At 47.1% G+C, this 26,103-nt stretch overlaps 1 protein-coding gene across 4 annotated transcripts in view; it reads right to left on the bottom strand.

The window, feature by feature from the left end:
- The window catches only part of pi4kaa (phosphatidylinositol 4-kinase, catalytic, alpha a), a 103,009-nt gene that overhangs the window by 19,958 nt on the left and 56,948 nt on the right, over window positions 1-26,103 (bottom strand). For 2 of the 4 annotated variants that reach the window (XM_030084472.1, XM_030084473.1), the window contains exons 21-36: window positions 21,537-21,673; window positions 20,867-21,000; window positions 20,304-20,386; window positions 20,153-20,223; window positions 19,092-19,216; window positions 18,488-18,569; window positions 18,327-18,410; window positions 14,713-14,802; window positions 14,515-14,634; window positions 13,175-13,267; window positions 12,935-13,091; window positions 12,719-12,846; window positions 11,886-12,044; window positions 11,654-11,805; window positions 8,671-8,778; window positions 7,441-7,661 (exon numbers count right to left, since the gene is read on the bottom strand). In XM_030084472.1, the coding sequence (XP_029940332.1) occupies window positions 7,441-7,661; window positions 8,671-8,778; window positions 11,654-11,805; window positions 11,886-12,044; window positions 12,719-12,846; window positions 12,935-13,091; window positions 13,175-13,267; window positions 14,515-14,634; window positions 14,713-14,802; window positions 18,327-18,410; window positions 18,488-18,569; window positions 19,092-19,216; window positions 20,153-20,223; window positions 20,304-20,386; window positions 20,867-21,000; window positions 21,537-21,673 (1,944 nt within the window). The remainder of the gene's footprint in view (window positions 1-7,440; window positions 7,662-8,670; window positions 8,779-11,653; window positions 11,806-11,885; window positions 12,045-12,718; window positions 12,847-12,934; window positions 13,092-13,174; window positions 13,268-14,514; window positions 14,635-14,712; window positions 14,803-18,326; window positions 18,411-18,487; window positions 18,570-19,091; window positions 19,217-20,152; window positions 20,224-20,303; window positions 20,387-20,866; window positions 21,001-21,536; window positions 21,674-26,103) is intronic. The other 2 variants (XM_030084474.1, XM_030084475.1) reach the window with 1 other exon arrangement.

Raw genomic sequence — 26,103 nt, 5'->3', positions numbered from 1 at the left:
ACGTGCATTTTCAACCGAGATGGAGGTTTGGGCTGCTTTCTACGAGATTCAGGTTTTTTTACGGACTAGATCGATAGATCTGTCAACCTCCTCCACTGGACTGCAGAGGCAGACTGCTGCGGTGACTCTGTTCTGTAGACGGAACGCAGACAAAACGGTTGTTCTGTTGTACATGATTTTTCTGCAGGCCATACAAATCGCCAACTTTCAGAAGGAAGCATGTGCGACGTGCGCGCTCAGAATAACAGTTCGTATCATGCGTTACGTAAGCCTCACACGGACAAAAGTGTGGTTGAGTTGCTCCAGTGAGTTTCGCGCCTACTCGTTGCTGGACTCAAAAGACCATGATTCATTGCGGATGGAGCATGCGCAGAACCAAAAACAATGTCCCGTTCCTCGATATCGTTTGCAAGGCTGCACTTTCGAGTTTGAAAAGGAGTAACCCAGCGGTCTTTTTTCGGTTTTAAACATCTCGAAAATGAGCTTTTCCGGGTTTTGGCGGGTGTTTACATAGCCACGCGCTACTGGGTTTCGACCTTGAAAAGGGTTTGAATAGAGTTATTGGCTGCATGTAAATGTACTCAGTGTGGATTGGGTGGCAGCCGATGGCAGGGTGCCCGGCAACCCGATCCCCGGACACGGAGACTAGCTCTAGGGACATGGACTGTCACCTTGTTGGTGGGGAAGGAGCCCGAGCTTGTGAGGGAGGTTGAGAGATACCAGCTAGATATAGTCGGGCTCACCTCCACACACAGCCTGGGCTCTGGAACCCAACCTCTGGAGAAGGGCTGGACTCTCCACTTCTCTGGCGTTGCCCGCGGTGAGAGGCGGTGGGCTGGAGTGGGTTTGCTGATAGCCTCACAGCTCAGAGCCAGGTGTTGGAGTTCTCCCCAGTGAACCAGAGGGTCTGGTCCCTGGTCCTCCGGGTCGGGGGTAGATGCCTCACTGTTGTCTCGGCTTACGGGCCGAACAGCAGTGCAGAGTACCCGGCCTTCTTGGAGTCCCTGGGAGGAGTGCTGGACAGTGCTCCGACTGGGGACTCCATGGTTCTACTGGGGACTTCAACGCCCACATGGGCAGCGACAGTGAGACCTGGAAGGGGGTGATTGGATCGCACGGCCTCCCCGACCTGAACCAAAGTGGTGTTCTGTTATTGGACTTCTGTGCCAGTCACAGTTTGTCCATAACAAACACCATGTTTGAGCACTTGGCACCAGGACACCCTAGGGTGGAGGTCGATGATCGACTTTGTTGTCGTGTCATCTGACCTCTGACCTCATGTTAAGGACACTCGGGTGAAGAGAGGAGCAGAGCTGTGGACCGATCTCCACCTGGTGGTGAGTTGGATTCACTGGTTGAGGAGGAAACTGGACAGACTTGGCAGACCCAAACGTGTTGTGAGGGTCTGCTGGGAACGTCTGGTGGAACCCTCTGTCAGCAGGGTTTTCAACTCCCGCCTCCGGGAGAGCTTCTCTCATGTCCCGAGGGAGGCTGGGGACATTGAGTCCGAGTGGACCATGTTCTCCACCTCCATTGTCGAAGCAGCTGCTCAGAGCTGTGGTCGTAAGGTCTCCGGTGCCTGTCGTGGCGGCAACCCCCGAACCCGGTGGTGGACACCGGAAGTAAGGGCTGCCGTCAAGCTGAAGAAGGAGTCCTATCCAGCCTTGTTGGCTCATGGGACTCCAGAAGCAGCTGACAGGTACCAGCAGGCCAAGCGAACTGCAGCCCGAGTGGTTGTGGAGGCAAAAACTCGGGTCTGGGAGGAGTTCAGGAGGCCATGGAGGAGGACTATCGGTCGACCTCGAAGAAATTCTGGCAAACCGTCCGGCGCCTCAGGAGAGGAAAGCAGGTCTCCGCCAACACTGTTTACAGTGGAGGAGGAGCTGCTGACCTCAACTGGGGATATTGTTGGACGGTGGAAGGAATACTTTGAGGACCTCCTCAATCCCGTCGCCACGTCTTCCGTGGAGGAAGCAGAGGCTGAGGTCTCAGAGGTGGACTCGTCCATCACCCAAGCTGAAGTCACCGAGGTGGTCGGTAAGCTCCTCGGTGGCAAGGCACCGGGGGTGGGCGAGATTCGCCCTGAGTACCTCAAGTCTCTGGATGTGCAGGGACTGTCTTGGTTGACACGTCTCTGCAACATCGCGTGGCGGTCGGGGACGGTGCCTCTGGATTGGCAGACCGGGGTGGTGGTCCCCCTGTTTAAAAAGGGGGACCGGAGGATGTGCTCCAACTATAGGGGGACCACACTCCTCAGCCTCCCCAGCAAAGTCTATTCCAGGGTACTGGAGAGGAGGATCCGACCGATAGTCAAACCTCGGATTCAGGAGGAACAATGCGGTTTTCGTCCTGGTCCTGGAACACTGGACCAGCTCTAGACCCTCCATAGGGTGCTCGAGGGTTCGTGGGAGTTCACCCAACCATTCCAAATGTGTTTTGTGGACTTGGAGAAGGCGTTTGACCGTGTCCCTCGTGGTGTCTTGTGGGGGGTGCTCCGGGAGTCCGGGGCCCCTTGTTAAGGGCCGTCCGGTCTCTGTAGGACCGGAGTAGGAGTAAGTCGGACCTGTTCCCGGTGCATGTTGGACTCCGGCAGGGCTGCCCTTTGTCACCGGTTCTGTTCAGAATCTTTATGGACAGAATTTCTCGGTGCAGCCAGGGGCTGGAGGGGGTCCGGTTCGGGGACCACAGGATAATCTCTGCTTTTTGCAGATGATGTTGTCCTGTTGGCTTCATCGAACCCGGACCTACAGCATGCACTGGGGCGGTTCACAGCCGAGTGTGAAGCGACAGGGATGAGGATCAGCACCTCCAAATCCGAGGATGCCTCCTGGACGACTCCCTAGGGAGGTGTTCCGGGCATGTCCCACTGGGAGGAGACCCCGGGGAAGACCCAGGACACGCTGGAGAGACTATGTCGCTCGGCTGGCCTGGGAACGCCTTGGGGTCCTCCCAGAGGAGCTGGAGGAAGTGTCTGGGGACAGGGAAGTTTGGGCATCCCTGCTGAGACTGCTGCCCCCGTGACCCGGCCCCGGATAAGCGGTAGAAAATGGACGGATGGATGGACTTTAAAACAATATGTGAACAGTTTTCAGTGGAAAATGAAACAAAAGAATAAATGCTTAATAATAGAAAAAACAGAATTTAAAGGTCCCATATGATGCTATTTTCCAGTCCTATTATATCTGTTTCAGAAGCCCAAAAACATAGTATTTAAGCTTGTTTGCCCCAAATTCATCCTTTGTTGGGAGTTTGAGCGGTCTGACGAGCCCTCCTCAGAACAGGCTGTTTCTGAGCCTGTTTTTGGTCTGTCTACGCCCCCTCCCCCCTCCGGGAGAGGACACAGCTTTCGCTAGCGGTACTACACTATTGTTGACTGTGAAGCTATGGCTCGTACCAGCTGGACCCAGAGTCTGACCCAGAAGGAGAGGCTCCTAACAGGACGTCTTGGAATGATTAGTCAACAATACCATGTGTCACAGATGCGTTTGTAGTTTGTTCCTGTGTGTTATTGTTACAGCTACTGCACTGTTGCTAACACGAGTTGATGCTAACGGCAGGGTGGGGGCAAAGTCAGGGGGAGGAGTAAATCCGCTTGTTTCAGGATAAGTGGGCCAAACACAAACTTGACCGTTTCAGCAGGTATTTTCACAAAATGCGGTATAGCAAGACAGGGAGGAGACAGATAGGTTTTCCTAATGAGGCTACGGCAACACACACTGCTACAAGAAACTCTTCACAAAGTGAACAATGCATAATATGGGACCTTCAAAGTTTACCAAAGGATAACTGAATAAATATGCCAGAGTGCAATCATGACGTGCAACTCAAGAACTAAGGATTGAATAGTTTATACAGAAAAGACAGGCGGTTAGGGCGACAGGTTTTTGGCCAGAAACTCCAGCCTGTCAACATGTTCTGGCAGAGAGACGAGTGAAGGCAGGTCTCTACCATAGACAGTAAATACAGACGTCTCCCACAGCGTTCTGAAATCCCGTTCTGAAGACTTCAGCGAGTCCAGTAGGACGTCTCCATATTGAACATTTAAAACCAGATCAAAATGTGATTGGTCCAGCCTGTCATAAGACTGTATCACGTGTACGGAGGAGGCGCTGTGATAGGACGATTTATGCAAAACTTTAACTCCTAAACATAAAATCAACAGATGACTTATGGGAAAATCAGAGTGTGGCGAAGCTGGCTGTAGAACCTAGTGATTGAGACCAGAACATGTTCTGAAACCAGGAGCTTTATATGTTTATTTACATTCTGAAAACCTGCATCTTTAAAAGGGTTCTAATGAGACCCGGTCTCTCTTTGAAACCAACATCATCGCCCCCTGCTGGAATTTCCCCAGAATTACAGCTTTTTTTTTTTTTGTACTTCTGCATTATCTTCATGTTTTGAGAGCGGAGGTTGGCGCTTGGTCTCTACGTTTCCCCAGAGCTAAAGACTCTCTGACGGGGAGCTTGTCAGAGGAATGAATCAGTGCTTGCCAGCGACGAACCTGGTGGGCGGAGCCTGTGATGCTCCTCCCTCCAGTCCAGCAGGTTCTCCTCACTGTCCAGGCTGCCGGACTTTCTTCTCTCAACATGACTCGCTCTCATCCGCCCACCTAGTTACAGGAGTCTGCAGGGTGCACTTATTATTTAGGCTGCTTAATGAAGCCTTAACCACCGTGTGCCCCCTGGTGGTTGGATGATGATTGGAAGTGATTGATTAGAGAGGTTTTGCAGCAGAGCCGCATTTTAAATAGGAATATTGTCAACGATCAGGTTCATTTAATTGCGATGGCCAAAACTGTGATGATTAAAATTAAATTAATTGTGCAGCCTTACTTCAGAGCCAATAAAAATATGGCTACACCAATTCAAAACACTTCAAAATATAAACCAATTCAAGTTAACTCCCATATTCAAGTACAGAATGATTCCACTGCACTGCTCAAAGATTACCGTCTAACCACTAAAAATGCTCCAAGACTGCATAAATCCAGGGAGAATGCACCTGACTACCACATATCCACTATGAATCCTGAGTAAATCCATGAAAACATGAAAATGCTGAAAAATCCCAAGCAATTCTGAAAGCCAAGCTTTAACCATTTCATATTAATTACCGGGCAGAAAAAAGCGTACGTGTGGGAAATGTGAAGTAAATCCAAGAGGGAGGGTTTTCTGACAGCTGCAGACTGGACCAACATGTTGAGTTCATTGAAAAGCCTTGAATGAAGTGAGCAAACATCCACAGGATGGAGGATGGAGAGCGAGATGAGCGGTGTCTGGGAGCACCGCTGCTGCTGATGGTCATGCGTTTGAAAGCCGGCGTCATGGCGGGCATGAGGAGGCGGCCTGGAAGCGCTGATCCGGGATCTGTGCTTCGAGGACCCGTCCACCTCCAGGAGCTTGGATGTGTGTGGGGTGGACGACATGTGTTTCCTCAGGGATGAAGAGGAGGAGGAGGAGGGGCAGCAGTCTTCCTTCGAAGCCCGGTGGGTGGGTGGATGGGTGGAGCGGTCGGTCGGAGGGGGGGGGGGCGGTCTGGTATGGCTGACGACATGAGGAACCATGCATCTTAACACCGCAACAAATCTGTGCTTTTTCCTCACAGCTGCTTCACAGTGACCACACTGAACATGGGACTGAAGACTGAGCAGTGTGGCTGGTGTTTGTTTTTCTAAGGATCATCGCAAATATCTGCCTGTAAGTACTCTGATATACTTAGTTGATGTTCAGGATAGAGGTGAAACTGATACTTGTGAGTTTGTTATTTAACCTTTATTTAGCCAGGAAAGTCAACCTCTTTTTCAAGGGAGTCCTTTTGCAGTTTCAGCGCAGATGCTAATTCCGTTAGCATGTTAATGGCATTTCCATTAATAGTTAGCATTGAGCTAGCAGCTTTGATTTTAAATACTGACTTGTTGTGTTTCTAGACAGTGATGTACGTTGTGATCCATCTTGTGTGTTTGTTCACTTCTATGTTTCTGGTTTGTTTCAGTTTTACAGCCTTCAGGAGAAAGTAATAAAAGCTCAGAGCAGCTGAAACCTGCTGCTTTCTCTCTGAAGAACTGTTCTCTACAGGCCAGACTGAACCCAGCATCCAGGAGGCTGAATTATTAATGTTCATGAAGTTAAATAGAACGTGAATTTGATGGTTATAAAGTTATTTGTATTAATGCAGTTATTGAACCTTTGAGGTTCTTAATTGTTGCTTAATGTTGCTTATTTTGAGAAAGAGAATATATTTTTTATTTAATACTGCAGTAGTTTTTTTTAACTTAAATCACATGAAATGTTATCTCTGTTGTGAGTTTTTGAGTTTAGAATAATTCTACAATAAAAAGTTCTTTTACGAGTAACCTTATTGTCTTCAACAGATTTTTATTTTCACAAAATGATGTTTGAAAAATAGGGGTCATCTTATAATCAGAGTCGTACTATATTTAATACGCTACTTATTGTATTATTTAGTGGCTGCTTGTCCAGCCATACATTTTGTCATTTATTTTATTTGAAAGTAAAGTGGAGATCTGGATTTCCTGAGTGAAAGCTGGTCACACCGGTAACATTTACACAAGTGAACATCTACACTGTTCAGGTCTGCATGTTCAAACGACTCTTTCTTTTGTCATTCTGTCATTACTTTACTCCTGTCTGGATTCTTCATGACTGTGTTACTTGTGTGGGGTTTTTGTATGTGATGATTTTAGTGCCTTGAGGATATTTTTTTTGCGTTGTTTTTATGTTGATTTTGTGAGTCTTTGTTAAATTTTCTATAATGTGTTCATTTTTATTAGTGTGTGAACATTTTGTCTGTCATTGTTTTATGTTTCTTTGTGTGTGTGACAAGGTTATTTGCATCTTTATTATGGTCATACTGGTTTGATGAAGACATTGTGAGTTTCGTTGTGTGTTTGTCTTTGTTATGCTTGTCTACCTTTTTTTAACAAGAACTCTTTTAAGGACAGTCCTGTCATTTTTCAGACCATCTTTGTTATTTTGTATCTCTTCTGCAGAAATGCAGCTCTTCATGTCATTATCATTCTGACCTGTTGAACATGAAACATGCACACATTTCTGTGGTTTAAATAAATAAATGTGTTCATAATCATTTTTGGTCTGTGAGTTCGTGGTCACTTTATGTCTCTGTGTGGCTGTGCACCATCTGTTGGTGGGCGGTTTATTCTGTTTTGTTGTTTAGTGTAACATTTGACTTCTTTTCTATCATCTGGGGGCGGTCTGTGCTCAGTGGGTCCGTTAAACATCCTCTCTCACGTCAGGAGAGACTGGAGGCTTGAGCAGAATAATAGAGTAGAATGGATAAACGCTCGATGCGTGGCACATGCATGAGCAGCACTGTGAGGAGGAAGCGCTCTTCAATTTGTCGGGCGTAAAAGCATGCCCCTGCAGCGGCGCAGGCCGAGCTCCACCGCTTTAGGCTTACTTAGGATAGAAATCGGAGAAGTGCTGGACACGATAAGCGATCCGAATATCCCCGCAGAGAGAGTGCTCGGGGCCGGGGTAGTACCAAGCTCACCGGGAGGGACCAGGTGGCACGCGGCCAGGTACTTCTTGTCGGACAGGATGCTGGCGTAGAAGCGGATCATGATGCAGATGTCTTCGCGGAGACGCTTGTCGCCCTGGGTGGGAAACTTGGGAGACACGCTGCAACGACAGGACCAGAGGGTGAGAGCCTGGGAGGCGGTTCCACGCCCAGACCAGAACACAGCAGGGGTCCACCCGGTCCAGAGCGGACATTTAAAACAACAATGCATTGTTTTTCTGTCTCCGTGTCAGAAAAGTTTAGCCTTTACACAGCAACATTTTGAAAAGAATGTCCGTTAACACAGAAATGAAAGAACTGTTGAGAAAGATGTAACGTCCATAGTGGTCCACTAGTTGGTGCTGTTGTTGGTTTTTGTAATGAAACCAGAGAACAACACACTCTGAACATTAACAAAGGAGAACTCAGACATTCATATGGACAGAACACCAAGCTGGTTTCTTGTTACAGTGACTGTCAGCTCTAAAGCTTCTGAGCCCAGGAGGATCTGGACTGGGAGCAGGACCAGGACCAGGAGTCAAGATACTCTGGAGGAAAACAATGTTCTGGTTGTCCGTCTACTGAGCATGAGCAGAAGAATGGTTTACTGTGGATGTGGAGCTCATGTAGCAGTGATTCAGAAAAGTTGTCTTCCTCCATTTCCACAGAGGACAAAGTCAGACCATTTTCAAAAAGTGGTCTTTTCAGTGGCTCTGAGGTCTGTTGTCATATAAACAGACACTCAAAATGCTAGAAAAGCTGTGCCTTTCACCTGAAAACACATAAGGGAAACCTTCCTCTGGAAGCCACACACTGGCTTTAAGGTGCCAGTAAGTTAAACTGATCTGAGGCCACTTCTTCTGCAGCTTTCCTCCATCATCATGCTGTAGTAAAATGTTCGCTTCACTGGAGAACAGCTGTTAAAGTCTAAAGAGTGAGCGGTAAAAAAAAACTATAAAGGCAAAAAGCACAAAAAAAAAGTTGTGTTTTCCATTTATACAGAGTCAAAGCAGTTTACAAAAGTGCCTCTACTTAAAGGTTGTTTTCTTCTAAGTTATCAGACAAAATGCACTGAAAGCTGAAACACTGGATGGGCTGGTAAAAAGTCTTCTGTGGGTTCACCATGAGTACCTGAAGTAATCGAAGGCCGTAGAGTAGATCTTCTCTCGCAGCACGTTTCGAACAGTGGCGTTGGTGACGACATCCGAATGAAGCAGAGCCAGACCCAGAGTGAGCAGCCTGCACACAAACACACTCCTCATCGTCACATCATCACACAGCTTGATTCAGCTTGATTCAGTCAGCTGTACTGAGAGGAGAGGAACGGCCTCTGTTTGTGTTGCAGCTGGTGATAGAAACTCTCAGAATGGCTGAGTCTAGATGTGACATCAGTCTGTGGTGTGAGTCAGGATGGGATTTTTAACAGTTTATCGTGGAGCCCTAAAAGAAACCTTGCCTTGGTGCTAAGTCTCATCAGGAACAGACCATCCCGAGATGTATCTTTGCATATAAGCCAGGGGTTAAAGCCAAACATTCCTTTGACTGAATTATTTTTCTGTTGAAATCACTGCAGATCTTATTTTGATGCACCGGGGTCACGGGCTGCACACAGGTCCTCCTCAGAGGAATTCTCAAGAATTTAGACGGCACTTCCTGTATTCTGGTGGATTTTAAAAGAACCAGCTCCAGGATAGATTCCTTTTTGTCCCTAAGCGGATGCTGTCATCTGTGGTGTCTGTTAAATAGGAGTTATTTCTGTTTCTGATCAGCCCAGTATTTCTGCAACTGATGTTTGATGGAAACCAAGGTTCTACTAACTGTTGGAGATTTAATCCACATCTACTGAGTGATCCCAAATTTGTCTCATATTTTAAAGTCAGAATTTAAAATTTTCTATTCCATAAATAGAACACCTGATATTTCCCCCTCAGCATTGTGGGAAACTTGTAAAGTGTATTCCAGGGGCCTGATTATCTCCTATACAAAAAGTAAAAAACGCAAATCTCTGGAAGCCCAAATGAAACTAGAGGGTGAGCTATCCAGCCTTGAAAGACATCCGCTAAATATCCGTCTGAGGCTGATGTGAAGGCCATGCTGGCCATAAAAACATCTTTAAATGCTCTGCTCACCCATAAAGCTGAACAAAGTACTGGGGTCGCCAAATGCAGGCTATATGAGTACTGCAATAAACCGAATGAATAAGCTGCACGATCAGTAAACAGAAGTGACTCTCAGACAATTTCATCTATTAAAGACACAAATGGTTCAAGTAAATTTGACACAAACAATATGACCAGGGTGCTAAGGGACTTGTAGAGTAAGCTCTACACTAGTGAGGCACCCCCAGCAGTGCAGAATCTGACTGATGAATTCATGTCGAGACTCAGTCTACCTAAACTAACAGATGAACACAGACAAGAACTAAAAAAAACTATTATGAAACTGGAGGCTCTGGGTTCCCTGGAATCACCGCAGCACAGTGATTCCGTTCTGTAGACGGACCGCAGCCGGAACGGCTGTTCTGCTGCACATGATTTTCCTGCAGGCCGTACAAATCGCTGACTTTCAGAAGGAAGTACAAACTCTCCGCCATGCTGGAAGTGCGTGCTCAGTTCGTGTTGTGCGCTACGGAAGCCTCACACGGACAAAAGTGCGGCAAACGAGGGAAGTTGGCTCGACGAAGGGAGCGACCGTGTTCTCACTGCATCTAGATGGAGCCGGGGTCGACCCCGGACCTCCTCCTCGAGGTGGCCCGGCTGGACCCAAAACTAGGTCGACCCAACGTGAAAAAGGTGTTCACACTGTGGCTCCCGGATCCACCACGTCATTTAGGTCGACCCAAATGCTTTGGTGTGAACACCTGAGAAAAACTGTGAATGTTTTCCAGTTGTTGCACCATCAGAAACTGACCGGCATGGTGATCAGCTTAGTCCAGTGGCCTTTTCTTTTTCTGCTCGTGAAATCTTTGGGCTGGGAGACACATTGTGCCGCTGGGTTAAACTTTTCTACAATAAACCACTTGCAGCTGTTAGCATTAATGGGCAGACTTCTTATTTCCCCCTGGGCGGGGGCACTGGACAGGGCTGCTGCCCCCGGTCCCCGCTGCTGTTCGCTATAGTTATAGAACCTCTTGCTGAAGCTATAAGGAACAGCCCAGATATCACTGGGATTTCTGCTGGCTAAAAAGATCACAAAATAGCTTTATATGCTGACAATATTTTACTTTTTTTAACTAACCCACAGACTTCTGTACCTGCTGTCTTAGGAATAATAAATCACTTTAGTGAATTCTCAGGGTGCAAAATAATTTTTTCTAAATCAGAGGTCATGCCCCTAGGTAATTCCCAGTGCCACGCCCCATCGCCATTCAACCGGTCACCTCAAGGCTTCACTTACTTGGGGATTTCAATTACCCCAACACTAGAAGGACTCTACAAGGCTAATTTTGAGCCTTTTTTAAAACGCATCAGGGATGATCTAGACAGGTGGACATATCCATCATTGTCTTTGTTGGGGAGGATTGTCTTACTGAAAATGAATATCTTGCCGAGACTTCTTTATTATTTTCAAATGGTCCCCCTGGTCCCTCGCAGGAGGTGGACGCTTTTTCTATCGCTCCCACTTTGCTTCTCCGTCCCTCTTGCCTGCTTGCTTGCTGCTGCCTTGGTTTTTTTGAACAAACCAAATTATCAACCATGAAATTCATCAGCTGGTCTCTCAACACAATTCATACGACCATGTCAAAGAAGAGCGGGGGAACGGGGGATCCTTCCTGCCCAGATGGGACTCGGCATGCTGGGTAGGTGACCGATGCCCGGGGCAAGTGGAGGGGGGTCACAGGGTGCCTGGCAGCCCTGTCCGTGGAGGACATAGGTAGGGCTGGTCCCAAACATCCAAATATTCGGCCACTATGATGACATTCGGTGAATAATTTTGCAATCTAATTATTCGCTGCTCAGGTTGGAAACTGGTTTTCACCGACAATGGAAAAAGTCTTCTGCACTGCAGGTGGTATTTCAGCCTGAAACGCCTGTCCATGGTTACATGGTGCTGAAAGGGAAGTTCTCCTCCTATAAACTTTTATTATGAAGCACAGTCTGTGTGTGACGGGTACCTGAACCGAGGCCCGATGGCAGCCACGTGGCGGTTCAGGCTGCTCTTCGCCCCACCCACATTCAGGGACAGCGAACGCTGCATCAGGCTGCCGAAGATCTCCACCTGGTCCGCACTGGAGTACTTTGCGATTTCGAACCTCTGAACGAGGAACTAGAAGAGGAGAAAGTGGATTTAGGATGAAGAGGGACCAGCAACGCTGGAAAAGGATTTTATGTCCTCTTTAATTGGACCTCAATCCAGATGTGGTGAGGGGTCACATCTGGAGGACAAGGGATGGGCTGACTCTCCTCTGAAGCAGCCAGGGGGTCAGCCTCCACCTGAGCATCCGAGAACAAACCCATCTTCAGCTCCACCGTCATCTGCCACGCACCCGCCATCTCCCGCATGAACTGCAACCACAAGACACATCGAGCTCAACCTCAGGGCCTCGGCTCATCCTGCTCACTCTCAGTCTCTCTGTGGTCCAATGCTGTCTTTTTCTGATCATTTCTACCTGCTCTATGATCAGGGCTCTATGGCTGCATCTCTATCTAAGACTTGTTTTTAAGAGCTGTGGGTTGGGTTTGAAACCATTTAAAAACAGCTGCTGTGATCTGTCCATCAAACAGCCCTCTACCCATAGATCAGTGTGAGGTGAGCCTGGAGGTCAGGGCGGTGGTGTGACAGCCTGTTATTATTATTTAGTTTAGTTATTAGTTAACACTCTGCGCTGTTCTCTGTTTCTTTGGACTCCTTTTCTGTCTTTGATGGTATTTTTAGTGCTGTCCCTCTGATGGTGTTTAGACGTTCATGTTTTGAGCCTTACCTAGCTAATTTTTTGTCTCTTTTTATTCTTTGGCATGATATTCCATGTGTTTTAGTATTAGCTGTCAGTATTCTTGTCACCATTGTGTGTATCCCTGTGTCTCATGATCAAGTAATGTTTAAAATAATCGGATTTGTGAGGGTCAATACTGGTTATTTTGTGTGTGTCTGTATTGTGACTGATGTCAGAGATGAGCCAGTCTGATGGATGCATAACAAACACACTGATGAGAACATTATAAAAAACCGGAGTGTGTACCGGCACTTCCACGCCCGTGCGAGCTGCCAGTAGCCACTCCCAGCAGGCGATGGCCGTCTCCATGCCGTGCTCCGTGAACATCTTCAGAGGAGACCAGCAGAGGTGGTGCAGGAGCTGAGGGTCGCAGTCTGCACGCCAAACGAGGGTAAAGACGCAACGGTCACACCACGGCCCAGAGACACGCCCACCGTCTGTTCAGAGAGGAAGAGCTTCCACCTTTGGTGCTGATGAGCAGCGCCGCCAGTTTGAACATGGCCTCGGTGAAAGCTTCGGGCTGAGCCGAGTCCAGAGCTTCTCCCATCTGCTTGATCATCAGGCGGCTCAGGTCGGACTGGCCCCGCACCGCCTGGGCGAAGTGGATCATACCGGACACCTGCCACAGGACAGAGAGGGGAGGAGCATCAGCGCCATCAGCAGGCGCTCACCCACATCCTGGAGTCCTGAACATGGTGTCACCTCTCCGGCGTATCTGTTCCTGAGGTTGAGAGAGGCCATGAAGTTTGAGTAGTCCTTCTTCACACAGGCCGGTCGCTCAGTCAGCTGAGTGGACTGGAAGGCCAGAGAAGAGTCAAGACTCAGTCACCAAGTCAAAAGATGCTCTGGAAACCAAGCACACGCCGAAAGCTTCCCAAACCCCAGAATGAAACCCACGACCAATGGATGGACTGAGCGCCTTGCATGGCGGCCGCCTCCACTGGTGTGTGAATGTGAGTGCGATTGGTTAGATGTGTTAATGCAGTGTAAAGCGCTTTGGGGTCTATTAACGCAGAGGAAAAGCACTATAGAAGTGTAGATCATTTACCATAAAAAACAGGAACCAGTAGCTTGCTTTGTATGAGGTGGAAAATGAAAAAGTTTTCCATTAACAAGGTATTTCTGTCAATTGTTGTGATTTTCTGCAGGTGGAATTAATAAAATAACACACACATCTCATATAAAACAGTCTTTTTCTACTCTGTCTTCTCTATTTTCTTATTTTTAATCTATTTTTGTCGATGTTGTTCATTTGTTATTGTGGGTGATGTATGCCTACACTGTAGGAGGGAAAATGAGAAGAGAATCCCTTTCTTCTGTGTGTCTTGTGTGTCCAGCAGAATTAAAGATCAAGCTGACTGTGACTTTGCCAGCAGTCTTCTCAGGCCCTGTCCACACGGAGCCAAGCTCAGACAAGTCCGCACAAGTGTTTGTACTGAGTCACCCGTCGTCCACACGGAGCCGGCGTCACAGCGCTCTGAAAACCACAAAGTTTGAAGCCCGGTCCCAGAGAGGAAAAATCTGAAGACGCGCCTGAGACGTCTCCGCTGTTATACCTTTGCCGCATATTTTTATTGAGAGGATTGCGTCATCGCGCCTCTACAACAGGGCGCATGCGCGGAAGTCCGACAGAAACACAACAACAATGGCGCTCTACAGCATCGTGTACGTGCTTCAGAAGCTCACTTCCCTTTTATGGCTATTGATGCAGAATCTCCGTCTGCTACACCACCACCGTGAGCAGCAAGGAGGTCACCATCTTTTGCGTTTGTTTACCATGCAACGTGAGTACAACGCGTTTTTATACGCATGCGCATTGCCCAACTATTATTGCACTGCAGCGCCGCCAGTGGGCGTGGTTATGTATTACAGCGTTTACATGCGTCTTCAGTTCACTAATGTGGACGCAGTTTTCTTTTTTTTTGCTGACTCCATCTTTACGCAATTCGTTTTGTAAAATATGACCGTTTTGGCTCGGTGTGGACAGGGCAGGTTTGTGTAAAGGTGCTGTGAAAGTTAGGCAGCAGGTTGAAGAGACTCACTCCGAGTGTGGTGCTCTGCCTGTTATAGCCGGCAAAATGCAGGATGCTCTCCGTGGCCATGGCCAGGCCGGTGTGCTGCGACAGGCCCGACACCCAGTTCTGATGCTTGTTCAGATACTCCTGAGAGCAAACACATGCACTGAGCAGCACACACACTGATCCATCCGTCTTGTAATGGCAGCTCTGAGGACCTCGTACCTGCAAGTGGGATTTGGTCACAGATGGAGCCCACTTCATCGCCTCTTTCAGGATTTCTCCACAACGAGCAGCAAAATCCTTCACGATGCTCTGGAGGCACAAAGACGCATCAAGTTCAGAGATGATAAACATTTCACAGCTCGTTTTTCTGAATGATAAAACTCTCATGAATGTTTCTTAAAATCCTATGTCAAAAAACGCACAAGGGCCACAACACCGTTTTTTCACACAACGTGCGGTGCGGTGACGCGCAGAGCGGTGCGGTGACGCGCAGAGCGGTGTGGTGACGCGCAGAGCGGTGTGGTGACGCGCGGTGTGGTGACGTGCGGTGACACGCGGTGCGGTGACGCGCAGAGCGGTGTGGTGACGCGCGGTGTGGTGACGCGCGGTGCGGTGACACGCGGTGCGGTGACGCGCAGAGCGGTGTGGTGACGCGCGGTGACGCGCAGAGCGGTGTGGTGACGTGCGGTGATGCGCAGAGCGGTGCGGTGACGCGCGGTGCGGTGATGCGCAGAGCGACGCGGTCACGCGCGGTGCGGTGACAAGCAGAGTGGTGCGGTGACACGTGGAGCATGTACAAATACACTGCACACACACACACATTATGTTATGGTGTGCATGTTTTAGTTTTTTGAATATTTGTTTTATTTGGAGCCTTAAATATAAAACACATCACGTGTTAAATATATATAATCATGTCCTGTAGTTTTTTTTTGTTAATGCAATACAGGAAAAAAAGGGCATATTTCACACATCGTTGAAAATTGCAATTATTTGTGATTAATCATGATTAATTAATTTGTAAGCTGATTAATCTGATTAAAAATTTTAATCATTTGACAGCCCTAATATACATATATGTATATATATATATATATATACACATGAAAGCTGGAACCACCTCCAGCTGGCAGCCGTGCTGGTTTCACTTTGTTTACCGCTAGTAAAGTTTGCTCCAGCTGGAAGCAGTGCGGAGTGATATGAAGGGAGAGAAAATAGTGCCCAGCGTTTACGAGGTCTGACTTTTTCCTGATAAATGCTTCTGTGATGCAAATATATCACTCTTTCGAACACATGAAAGTTTGAGAAGAAAAACGCCTTATTTTCCGGGCCCCAGCAAACTTGCCGGACTACTTTCGTCTGGACCTAAACCGGACAGGATCTCCGCTCACTGGACGCTGTCAGGGGTCAGGGGTCAGGGGTCAGTCTGTGTGAATGCAAAACACTGCTGACTGGGATGCTATACAGATTCATGTCAAGAATCCCGAACTATCACTTTAATTTTGTTTTTATCTTGCATTCTGGGACCTCTTACACCAGACAAGAGCTCATGAACATCATATCAACGACCCCTGACGACCTTCTTCCCGCGATTATCAAATCTTCGGTGGATTTATTGGCCATAATACTCAGAGGTGCGCTGGCTCTGAAGCGCCGGAGGACAGGCAGATGGGTGGGCATGCTGGAGCGTCTTCAGAGGCGGGGAAGGCGCATACCGCTACCTGGAGTATTTCTCCCCAACGTGCGCTCTCTGGGAATTAAAATGGACGAACTTCAGCTGTTGATTCAGCTACTTCTCTGTTGTGCTTCACGGAGACGTGGCTGCGAAACTACTCCAGACTCTGCACTGCAGCTGGCAGGACTCCAACTCTTCATGTATACATCGCTGCATTGGCGGACGTGCATAAAGCAGAGCGTGCACTCGCAGACCAGGTGCTGAATGTGGAGCGGAGCTACCCGGACTCATTTGTTATTGTGCTTGGGGACTTTAACAAATGTAGTCTCACACACAAGCTCCACAAATACAGACAGTTAATTAAACACCCGAGCAGAGAGGAGAACATCCTGGATCACCGCTACACCACGACAGTGCCGATCAGGCCATTCCTCGAGCTGCACTGAGACTCTCAGACCAGGTGATGGTCCAGGAATCATCCAGCATACAGTGTGTGAGGGAGGTTAGAGGTACCGGCTACATGTAGTCGGGCTCACCTCCACACACAGTCTGGGCTCTGGAAGCCAACCCCAGAAGGCTGGACTCTCCACTGCTCTGGCGTTGCCGTGGTGAGAGGCGGAGGGCTGGAGTGGGACTGCTTACAGCCCCACAGCTCAGCCACCATGTGTTGGAGTTCTCCCCAGTGAACCAGAGCGTTACGTCCCTGCGCCTTCAGTTCGGGGACAGCTGTTGTTTCGACTTACAAGCCGAACACCGAGCAGGATTACTACTGCAACAACACATCAATCAATCAATTAATTTATTTTTGTATAGCCCAGTATCACAACAACAGTTGCCTCAGAGGGCTTCAAGATGTTACAAGCCCTCAGCAGGGTCAAACTAACCTCTCTTGGTCTGATCCCAGCTCACGTTCCCTATTAGTGGAGAACTATCCACCGCTTGGTGAATTCTGCTTCACAACGACAGGAAGAGCCGACATCCAAGGATCAAAAGCGACGTCGCTATGAACGCTTGGCCGCCACAAGCCAGTTCTCCCTGTGGGAACTTTTCTGACACCTCCTGCTTAAAACCCAAAAAGTCAGAAGGATGGTGAGGCCCCGCTTTCACGGTCACGGCTGGTGGAAAAGTCAAAGTCAAAGTCTCCCTATGCACAAGTATGTTAGGTGGCAGTTGTGTCAGTTTCATAACCCCAGGCCACACAGCTACTACTGTGAGCAGTGGAAGCTACAGACCTCTGGTGTGTTCGACCCCCTACCCTGTTCTATATATGCCGACCACCTGGCCAGAAGGCAGTAGGTACCATTTTTAAGGTCTTTGGTATGACCCGGCCGGGATGCAAACCCCCGACCTCCCGGTTGTGAAGCGGACGCTCTACCACTAGGCCATCACTCCGGTGCCGGTACGAAAGGGCCCTATTAACCCAACAGAAGTTATCACACTTGACAGCGAAAAACCATTTGATAGGATGGAATATAATAATTCGTTTGAGGTACTGAGGAGGTGAGGTCTTCATTTCAGGGATTCGCCCTCTTAAGACTTGTCCACAAGCCAGTATCCACACCAATGGCATGCAATCAATTTTCCCCCCCATCACGTGGTAACTGCCAAGGCTGCCCACTCTCTGCTCTTTCACTTGTCATTGCTATAGTGCCTTTATCTATATCTTTTAGATCTTCTTCCATACATACTGGGATAACAAGGACAAAATGGAATTTAAATTGTCACTTTATGCTGATGATTTTTCACTGTATGTCACCGAACCAAAGAAATCTATTCCTATTGTTCAAGCTTTTCTAAAACAATATGGGTCTTTCTCAGGCTGTAAGGTGAATGTCTCAAAGGGTAGATTTGTTTGACGCAAGTTACAATTGCAGAAACCAGGAAGATCTGAACTGAGATTGGGACAGAAGACCCTGTTCTTACTGTTCGTCTATTGAGCATGTACAGAACTACTGTTCACTAAGGCTGTGGAGCTCAGGACCAGAAGCATCGTTTGCAGGTCTTGTTTTCACCCATTCACACTAGAGTTAGAACATTTGAGCTCTGCCTTGAGAGTCATTTGGAGAAAGTTGCCTTTTCATTGGCTCTGAGCATTGTTTTCATATGAGAGGTGTGGAGGGGCCTGGCTACAGAGAGGAGAGCAGGAGATATTTGTCACCTCTCGGGCCTCGTACGTGTCCGGTACAGTGATCCTGTATGGCGTGTCGGGGATGTCGTAATACGGCTGGTCTTTGTGGATGTCCTGTAACACAACGGAAAGCTGACAGTGTGGGGCAGGACGATGAGAAGCTGGGAGCTGGGCCTCCTGGGTGGACTTACAGCACTGAGGGACAGCGAGAGTGTCTGCAGGATGTCCAGCATGGTCTTCAGCACACGGCCGCTCCACAGCAGGTGAGGAAACCTGAGGCCACATGGAGCAAATTCAATCCGCCATTCAAAACCTTCTTCTTGATTTCTGGCATCATGACCTCAGCTCACACATTTGGCTCTAATTCAGCTCTAATGTTGCTCCCATGAAGCCACATTCTCTTTCTTTGACAGAATCAATCTTTCTCTTCAGCCTGATGCGCCGCCGTCTTTTCTGCCACTGCTTAAGGACTGTGTGTATGTTGGAGACAGGATATCTACATTAAACACCCTCACAATACTTTTACAGTTTTAATTAGCCTTTTTTTCAATATACAGGTGGAACTTTAAAGAGAAATACTAGTAGTTTTTGGAATAAATGAATGAAATGCTGACCCCTGGTTGGGAATTACTCAACTATAATACAAATTATGTCAAGTGGACTCATCTACATTGTGCTAAATGTTTTTTTTTTTTGGGTTGAAAGTGTAGTGCAGCCTGGACTGCCTAAACACTGATAAAGCTTCTGTCAGCATGTGAGCAGTGTGTTACAGAGTGTGTTTGGAAGCGCCCTCACGTCTCAGCCAGGCCGGACAGATATTTGTCTGCCACTCTGCGGATCCGTTTGTGGATGTGGTTGAAGTTGACCAGAAGAAACTGAGCGTGGCGCTCCAACTCCTCCTCGTGCGCTTTGGTCTTTGCCTGGAAAATTTCACATTTTATCAATTCATTGACGGAATTCAGATTTCAGGTCAGTGTTCCAATGGAAACCTTGTGGTTTTTCATCCCCAAACCTTCAGAAACTGTGTTGATGCACGGTTAAAGAGGTTCAAAATGAAGTCTTTGGGACTTTGGATGAGAGGTAGAGCCTGTTTGTGTAATTCTTTAATTTGAGTGCAGTGAATTGGAACTGTCTTTCACTTTTACACACATTTCGCTCTGTTGTTTATCATATGGTCTGGTTACGTCTGTATAAAAGCATAAATTATGGTTTTGGGGGGATGTGCTACTGAGTGTTGATGCAGTAGAACATGTTTTTCACTTCATTAATGTGAAAAAAACACACCCTGTGAGATACTTAATGTGATACAAAGGATCGGGTAACATTGGAATAAGTTTTGACAACAAATGACAGTCACAGATTTCAAGCTTAAAGACACAAGATGCTGTGTCCAGCAACCATCAGTTGAAACCCCTTCAACTCTCAAAAACTCACACATATTTTATCATTTCCATCTCAAAAACATTAGAAATAGGCTCTATGCACAACTCAACCACTTCCTGAACTTCAGGAGGCTTCTTGTTTCCTGTCTTTCGTGACAGGATGAGCTGATTAATGCAGGTGTGTCTGAAGTTGTTACAGAGGTCAGACACACCTGCATTAATCAGCTCGTTCTATCATGAAAGACAGGAAACAAGGAGCCTCCTGAAGTTCAGGAAGTGGTGAAGTTGTGCATAGAGTCCATCGGACAATTTTGTAAGTGGATATCAGATCATCTGCCCAAACTTATGATACATGTGCTAAAAAATGTATCCTCAATACGACTTATCTTATCTACAAGATAAAGATGACAATCATGAAAGACAGAAATGCTGCAAATATTCATTTCTGAAGTCAAAAAGTTGAATTTTTCTCACTTTGTCAGCCATCATCTGCAGGAAAACCTCAAACACCTTGTCACTGACGGCGATCACACACTGCATCATACCTGAACACACATAATAAATAATCAGTCATGAAACAAACACTTTACAGCAGTGTGTTGTTTAACGTGTAGTTCTGACTCACCAGATTTATCCTTCTGTATCGCTCGGTCTTCAAAGTATCTGAACATGACCTGGAAGCGATCCGAGTCCAGAGAATGAAGCATCCTGTCACACGGGAAGAAAGTCAGATTTTTATCAATGCTGAAGGAAAAGAGGCTTTATAAGGACCACGATTAACAAAAGATCAGTGGCTTCACTCCAGGTTTGACTTTGATGTGTTTTTAGGAAGCACTGCCACATTAAATCTGTGAATATTTCCCAGTGCTGCTAAGGTTCCTGTCAGTCCACAGCATCACAGCAGTGTGGAAAGCACATGATAAGAGATGTGCCGGCGAAACAAAGCAGAGTACACTGCTTCAAAGATTTAGTTTAAAAAAACTGTGAGAACATTTACATCTCACCGGAGAAGTCTTGGCTCTCACCTCAATACGCACTTTAAATAATAACTTCATCAAAAAACCATCACAGTTTTTCTCCACTGCTTTGGTTCATCTCTTAAAACAGAAACTACATTCTCAGAACAACATGGACAAACTACCCTGTAACTGTAAGCTTCAGAGAGTGGAGGGAGGATGATACACCCACCGCATGTACTCCAGCCGGTACACCGACAGCAGGTAGGTGGACATGGCGAAGTCCAGCTTGTTGATGAGAGCCGCCACCTCAGGAGGAGGGTCCAGCAGGTTGATGATGGTGCTGCGCAGGTCGTTCAGCTCCGCCTGCAGGGCCACGCCACAGTCACAGCCAGCCAGTACAGACTGTAGAGCATCTTCCTCCTCTAACATCCCATTACAGAGCATCTTCCTGCTAATAAGTGATGAATCTTGATCTGATTCTTATGAGTGTATCAGTCACTAGACTGACTCACTGTGACAGTCCTGACAGCTCAGCTATCGCTCATGCTAACACGACAATAGAGGGAACAGGGTAACCATCCATTCATCCATTTTCCACCGCTCATCCCGGACCAAACCAAACCCGAACCCCCCCCCCTCCCACCCACCCACCCACCCACCCACCCATGGCTGCACCTAGAAATTCTGTCCATAAAAATGAGGAACAGAACCAGTGACAAAGGGCTGCCTTGCTGAAGTCACGCACTGGGAACAGGTCCAACCTAGGGTAACTGATGGAGTAATAACTGCTGCTGCCATGTCAACTGTGTGTGTGTGTGTGTGTGTGTGTGTGTGTGTGTGTGTGTGTGTGTGTGTGTGTGTGTGTGTGTGTGTGTGTGTGTGTGTGCCTCGCCTCTTACCGGAGTGACTGTGTCATTCTTCAGAGCAGAGTTGTACTGCAGCTCCGAACGTAGCGGCTCTCCGCTGGGAAACGTCAGCAGTGGTGATTTGGTAGCGATCTCACACACTCCTTCGTACCACTCCTCTGGCCACAGACCTGAGGGTGAGCACAGCACAGCTGTCACAACTATCTGTTTCAACTATTCTTTTGGGGGGTCATAAAAAAAGACAAGAAAATCAATACAGCCTCAGATATTTCATCTACCGTATTGGCCCGAATATAAGACGATGTTTTTTTTCCCAGAAATTGCATCCTAAAAAGTGGGGTCGTGTTATAATCGCGGACTTACGGTAGATGGTCAATACGCATCCGCGCCGCTAGATGGCGCCAAAGTATCACTGAGCAGAGAGCGAGTGGAGCGATGAAATGAGATCAAATGATCTGATGAAAAGTGGCGGATCATCTGGAACAAAGGGGCTGAACGCTGGACAACTGAGCAACAACAGAGGAGAAGTTATGATACCAACTTTAAACTGATGGTGATCAACGCAGCAGAGTCATCAAACTACTGCCAAGCCGCCAGGAGGTCTGGTGGAGCAGAGCCTCGTTCTGATTGGAGAGCACAGAAAAAACACTACAGATGCTAACGCTATGAGAAAAGCTTTCCGTGGTCCTGAGAGACGCTTCAGAGAGACTGATAGAGGGAGAGAGAATACGTCTCTGAAAGACGGACAGACGGAATGTCCACCACCAGAGCCTGATTCAGCTGAAGGAGCTGGACAGTTATTTACATCATTTATGCAGTTTTGACCCCTTGAGGTTCTTATTTGTTGCTTATTGTTTCTTATTTTGAGAAAGAGAATATATTTTTTATTCAATACTGTAGTAATATTTTTTCATTTTATATCTCGAGAAATGTTATCTCAGTTGTGAGTTTTGAGTTTATAGTAATTGTATAATAAAAAGCTGTTTTATGAGTGACCTGTTTTCAGTATTTTTTTTTCCCACAAAATGATCTTTGAAAAATAGGGGTCGTGTTATAATCGGAGTCGTCTTATATTCGGGCCAATACGGTAATGTCCTGAATGTTCATATCCTGATATCGATATGATAACGATATATCGTTCAGCCCTAGTCAGAACATTCTCCAGACATTCTACTGCTCCTTCATAGAGAGACCATCACCTTCTCCATCACCTGTTGGTTCTACTCCATCAGCCTCCAGAACAGAACCCGTCTGCAGAGGACTGTCCCTGTCTGCTCTAGAACCGTAGGACTGCCTCTCAGAACTGCAGTGTCTGAACATTTGACATGCAGACTGGATCACTGGATCACCAGTGATCCTCACATGCTCTCTTCTCTGCATTGGAGTGGCTCCTTCTGGTCGACGGCTTCGCTGCCCCGCATGCAGGACAGAGAAGGGCTTCCTTCATACCGAAGGCAGTCCAACTCTAAAACTCATAATCCATCCCCCCCCCCCCCCGCCCGACTGTTGGATTACCGACAGTGTATTTGCACTAGTATGGTATAGTATGATACTAGTATGATAGTATGATACTACACTTTAATTTTAAATGTATTTCTGTACATATTTTATTATGCCATTGTTGCACTGACTGCTCTGCGTGCCTTTTGAATTGCCCCTTGGGGACAAATAAAATTTTTTGAATTTGAATTTAATTTAAATGCAGTTATTGAACCTTTGAGGCTCTTATTTGTTGCTTATTCGCTGAGTCACAGCCTCAGATTTTGAGAAAGACAATTTAGTTTTTTATTTAATACTGCAGTACATTTTTTGATCTTAAATCACATGAAATGTTATCTCTGTTGTGAGTTTTCCTAGAATAATTGTACAATAAAAAGTTGTTTTATGAGTAACTTTATTGTCTTCAACATTTTTTTTTTCACAAAATATTTGAAAAATAGGGGCCATCTTATAATCAGAGTCGTCTTATATTCAGGACAATACGGTACTAAAAAGGGCACACAGAAAGCAACCAAATGTTGTAATATCAAAAAACTTCAACGATCATGGGTCTCAAGAGCCAAATAAATTCATCAAGCAACAAGTAAATCAATGGTTTCCAACCTGGGGTTTGGGGTCCCTCTTGTGAGGTCCCAAGGATTCAAAGTTAAACCTAAAAAAATTAACATCAGATTTTCCTTACTGTGGGCCAATTCAATTCAATTCAATTCAATTCACTTCAATTCAGTTCAATTCAATTCAATTCAATTCAATTCAATTCAATTCAGCTGTAGCTTTCTGCTGTTCCGGTTGGGGTGAGGGGACAGAAAGAGAAGGAGACAGGACAGACAGTTTCTCATATCTACATACATTTCATGTATGAACAGAGAGAACAGAGGCTACAAGAGGAACAATCGTCAGTGACACGCAGTTCTGAAACATTGCATGAAAGAAAGGAGAGAAGTGAAGCAGAACTGGAACCCGGTTCCACATGGCAGGAGCCCGGGGTCAATTAACCACCTACACCCACTGGGTCCGGGTTACCTCAATCAATCAATGGATCAACTGTTTTGATTGATGCCCAATTAGAAACTGTTTGCACTCATTGAGTCCAGGTTGTCTCATTAGATCAATGGATCAGCCGCGATTGATGTTCTGTCTGCGATCCCTCAATCACGGCTCTAGTGCACCGAAGAGACAGCCTCTTTAGTCTCCCATAGTGGAATGAACTGTCAATCCCTGAGAAGAGAGAGAGCGAGAGAGAGAGAGAGGGAGAGAGAGAGAGAGGGAGAGAGACAGAGAGGGAGAGAGACAGAGAGAGAGAGAGAGAGAGAGAGAGAGGGAGGGAGAGAGAGAGAGGGAGAGAGACAGAGAGAAAGGGAGAGAGAGAGGGAGAGAGACAGAGAGAGAGGGAGAGAGAGAGAGGGAGAGAGACAGAGAGAGAGAGGGAGGGAGAGAGAGAGAGACAGAGAGAGAGAGGGAGGGAGAGAGAGAGGGAGGGAGAGAGGGAGAGAGACAGAGAGAGGGAGAGAGAGAGAGAGAGAGGGAGGGAGAGATAGAGAGAGGGAGAGAGAGAGAGAGAGAGCTCCCGACCTCCAGCAACGCCCCTAAGAAAACGGTCCAGGAAGTCCTGCAGCAGCTCTAACTACTAACGATCAAGGTCTTAAAGCAGAGACTGAGTCAGCCTCTCTCACAGACTCTGGGAGCTGGTTCCACATAGCAGGAGCCTGATAGCTAAAGGCTCTACCTCCTGTTCTACTGTTAGAGAACCAGGAACCTCCAGCAGACCTGAGAACCAAGCGTTCTCCTGGGACAGTCTGGGACTACCAGCTGTTTAGGATCTGATGGTTCCTGGTTGTTCAGAGCTCCATAGGTTAAGAGGAGGATTTTAAATTCTATTCTAGATTGAACAGGAAGCAGTGAAGGGAAGCTCATGTTGTTCTGATGTGTTCTCTCCTGCCGGTTCTCCTCAGAACTCTTGCTGCAGCATTTTGAACCAGTTGGAGGTTTTTCTCCAGTTGTTGTTCCTGATGACAGGAATTCCAGTAGTCTGCTCTGAGGAGCAGATGATGGACTCATTTCTCAGCATGGCTTTGAGTCAGCATGTTCCTGATGTTAGAAATATTAACAGGTAAAGAAGGAGGTCCTGCAGACCTGTTTAATCTGGGAGTTGAAGGTCAAAGGTCACTCCAGGTTCCTCACTGGGGGTTAAAGCAACAGCAGCCAGGGCCACTGTTTGTTTACAACATTTTTCTCTCAGGTGTTTCGGGCCAAATAGAATAACTTCTGTTTCATCTGAATTTAGGAGGAGAAAATTATGACTCGTCCAGGTTTTTATGTCATGAAGACAAACCAGGACAGAGACCAGGACAGGGACCAGGACAGAGACCAGGACAGAGACCAGGACAGGGAGCAGGACAAGGATCAGGACAGGGACCAGGACAGGGACCAGGACAGGGACCAGGACAGGGACCAGGACAAGGATCAGGACAGAGATCGGGACAGAGACCAGGACAAAGACCAGGACAGAGACCAGGACAGAGACCAGGACAGGGACCAGGACAGGGACCAGGACAGGGAGCAGGACAGGGACCAGGACAGGGACCAGGACAGGGAGCAGGACAGGGAGCAGTCCTCTATCTGAGGCTGTAAGATCATGAGTGACTTTCACCAGAGCTGTCTCTGTACTGGGATGAGCTCTAGAACCTGACTGGAAAGACTCTAACAGGTCATTGTTCTATAAATGGTCACAGAGCTGACTCCAACAGCTTCCTCTAGGATTCCAGAAATGAAGGGAAGGTTGGATATCGGTCTGTAACTTGTTAGAACTCCTGGATCAAGGGGGGCTTTAGAGGAGAGGTTTGATAACAGAACCTTTAAAGGCCTGTGGAACATAGCCTGTCGCTAAAGATAAGTTGATCTGATCTAATATGGATGTACTGATCAGGGGGAAATGTCTTTAAGCAGTCCTGTTGGGAGTGGATCTAATGTACAAGTTGCAGATTTAGATGAGGCCACAACTGAAGAGAACTCAGAGAGTTCAACAGAATGGAAGCTAAATAGTTGTGAGTCAGGCATCTCCTAAGTTTAAAAACTTTCCCAGGTGGTTAAAGCCAGCTAA

This window comes from Salarias fasciatus (genome assembly GCF_902148845.1).
Source record: "Salarias fasciatus chromosome 7 unlocalized genomic scaffold, fSalaFa1.1 super_scaffold_4, whole genome shotgun sequence".
Taxonomy (NCBI): Eukaryota; Metazoa; Chordata; class Actinopteri; order Blenniiformes; family Blenniidae; genus Salarias; species Salarias fasciatus.
Note: the sequence above shows the minus strand (reverse complement) of the source record. Positions and strands in the feature narration are given on the sequence as shown.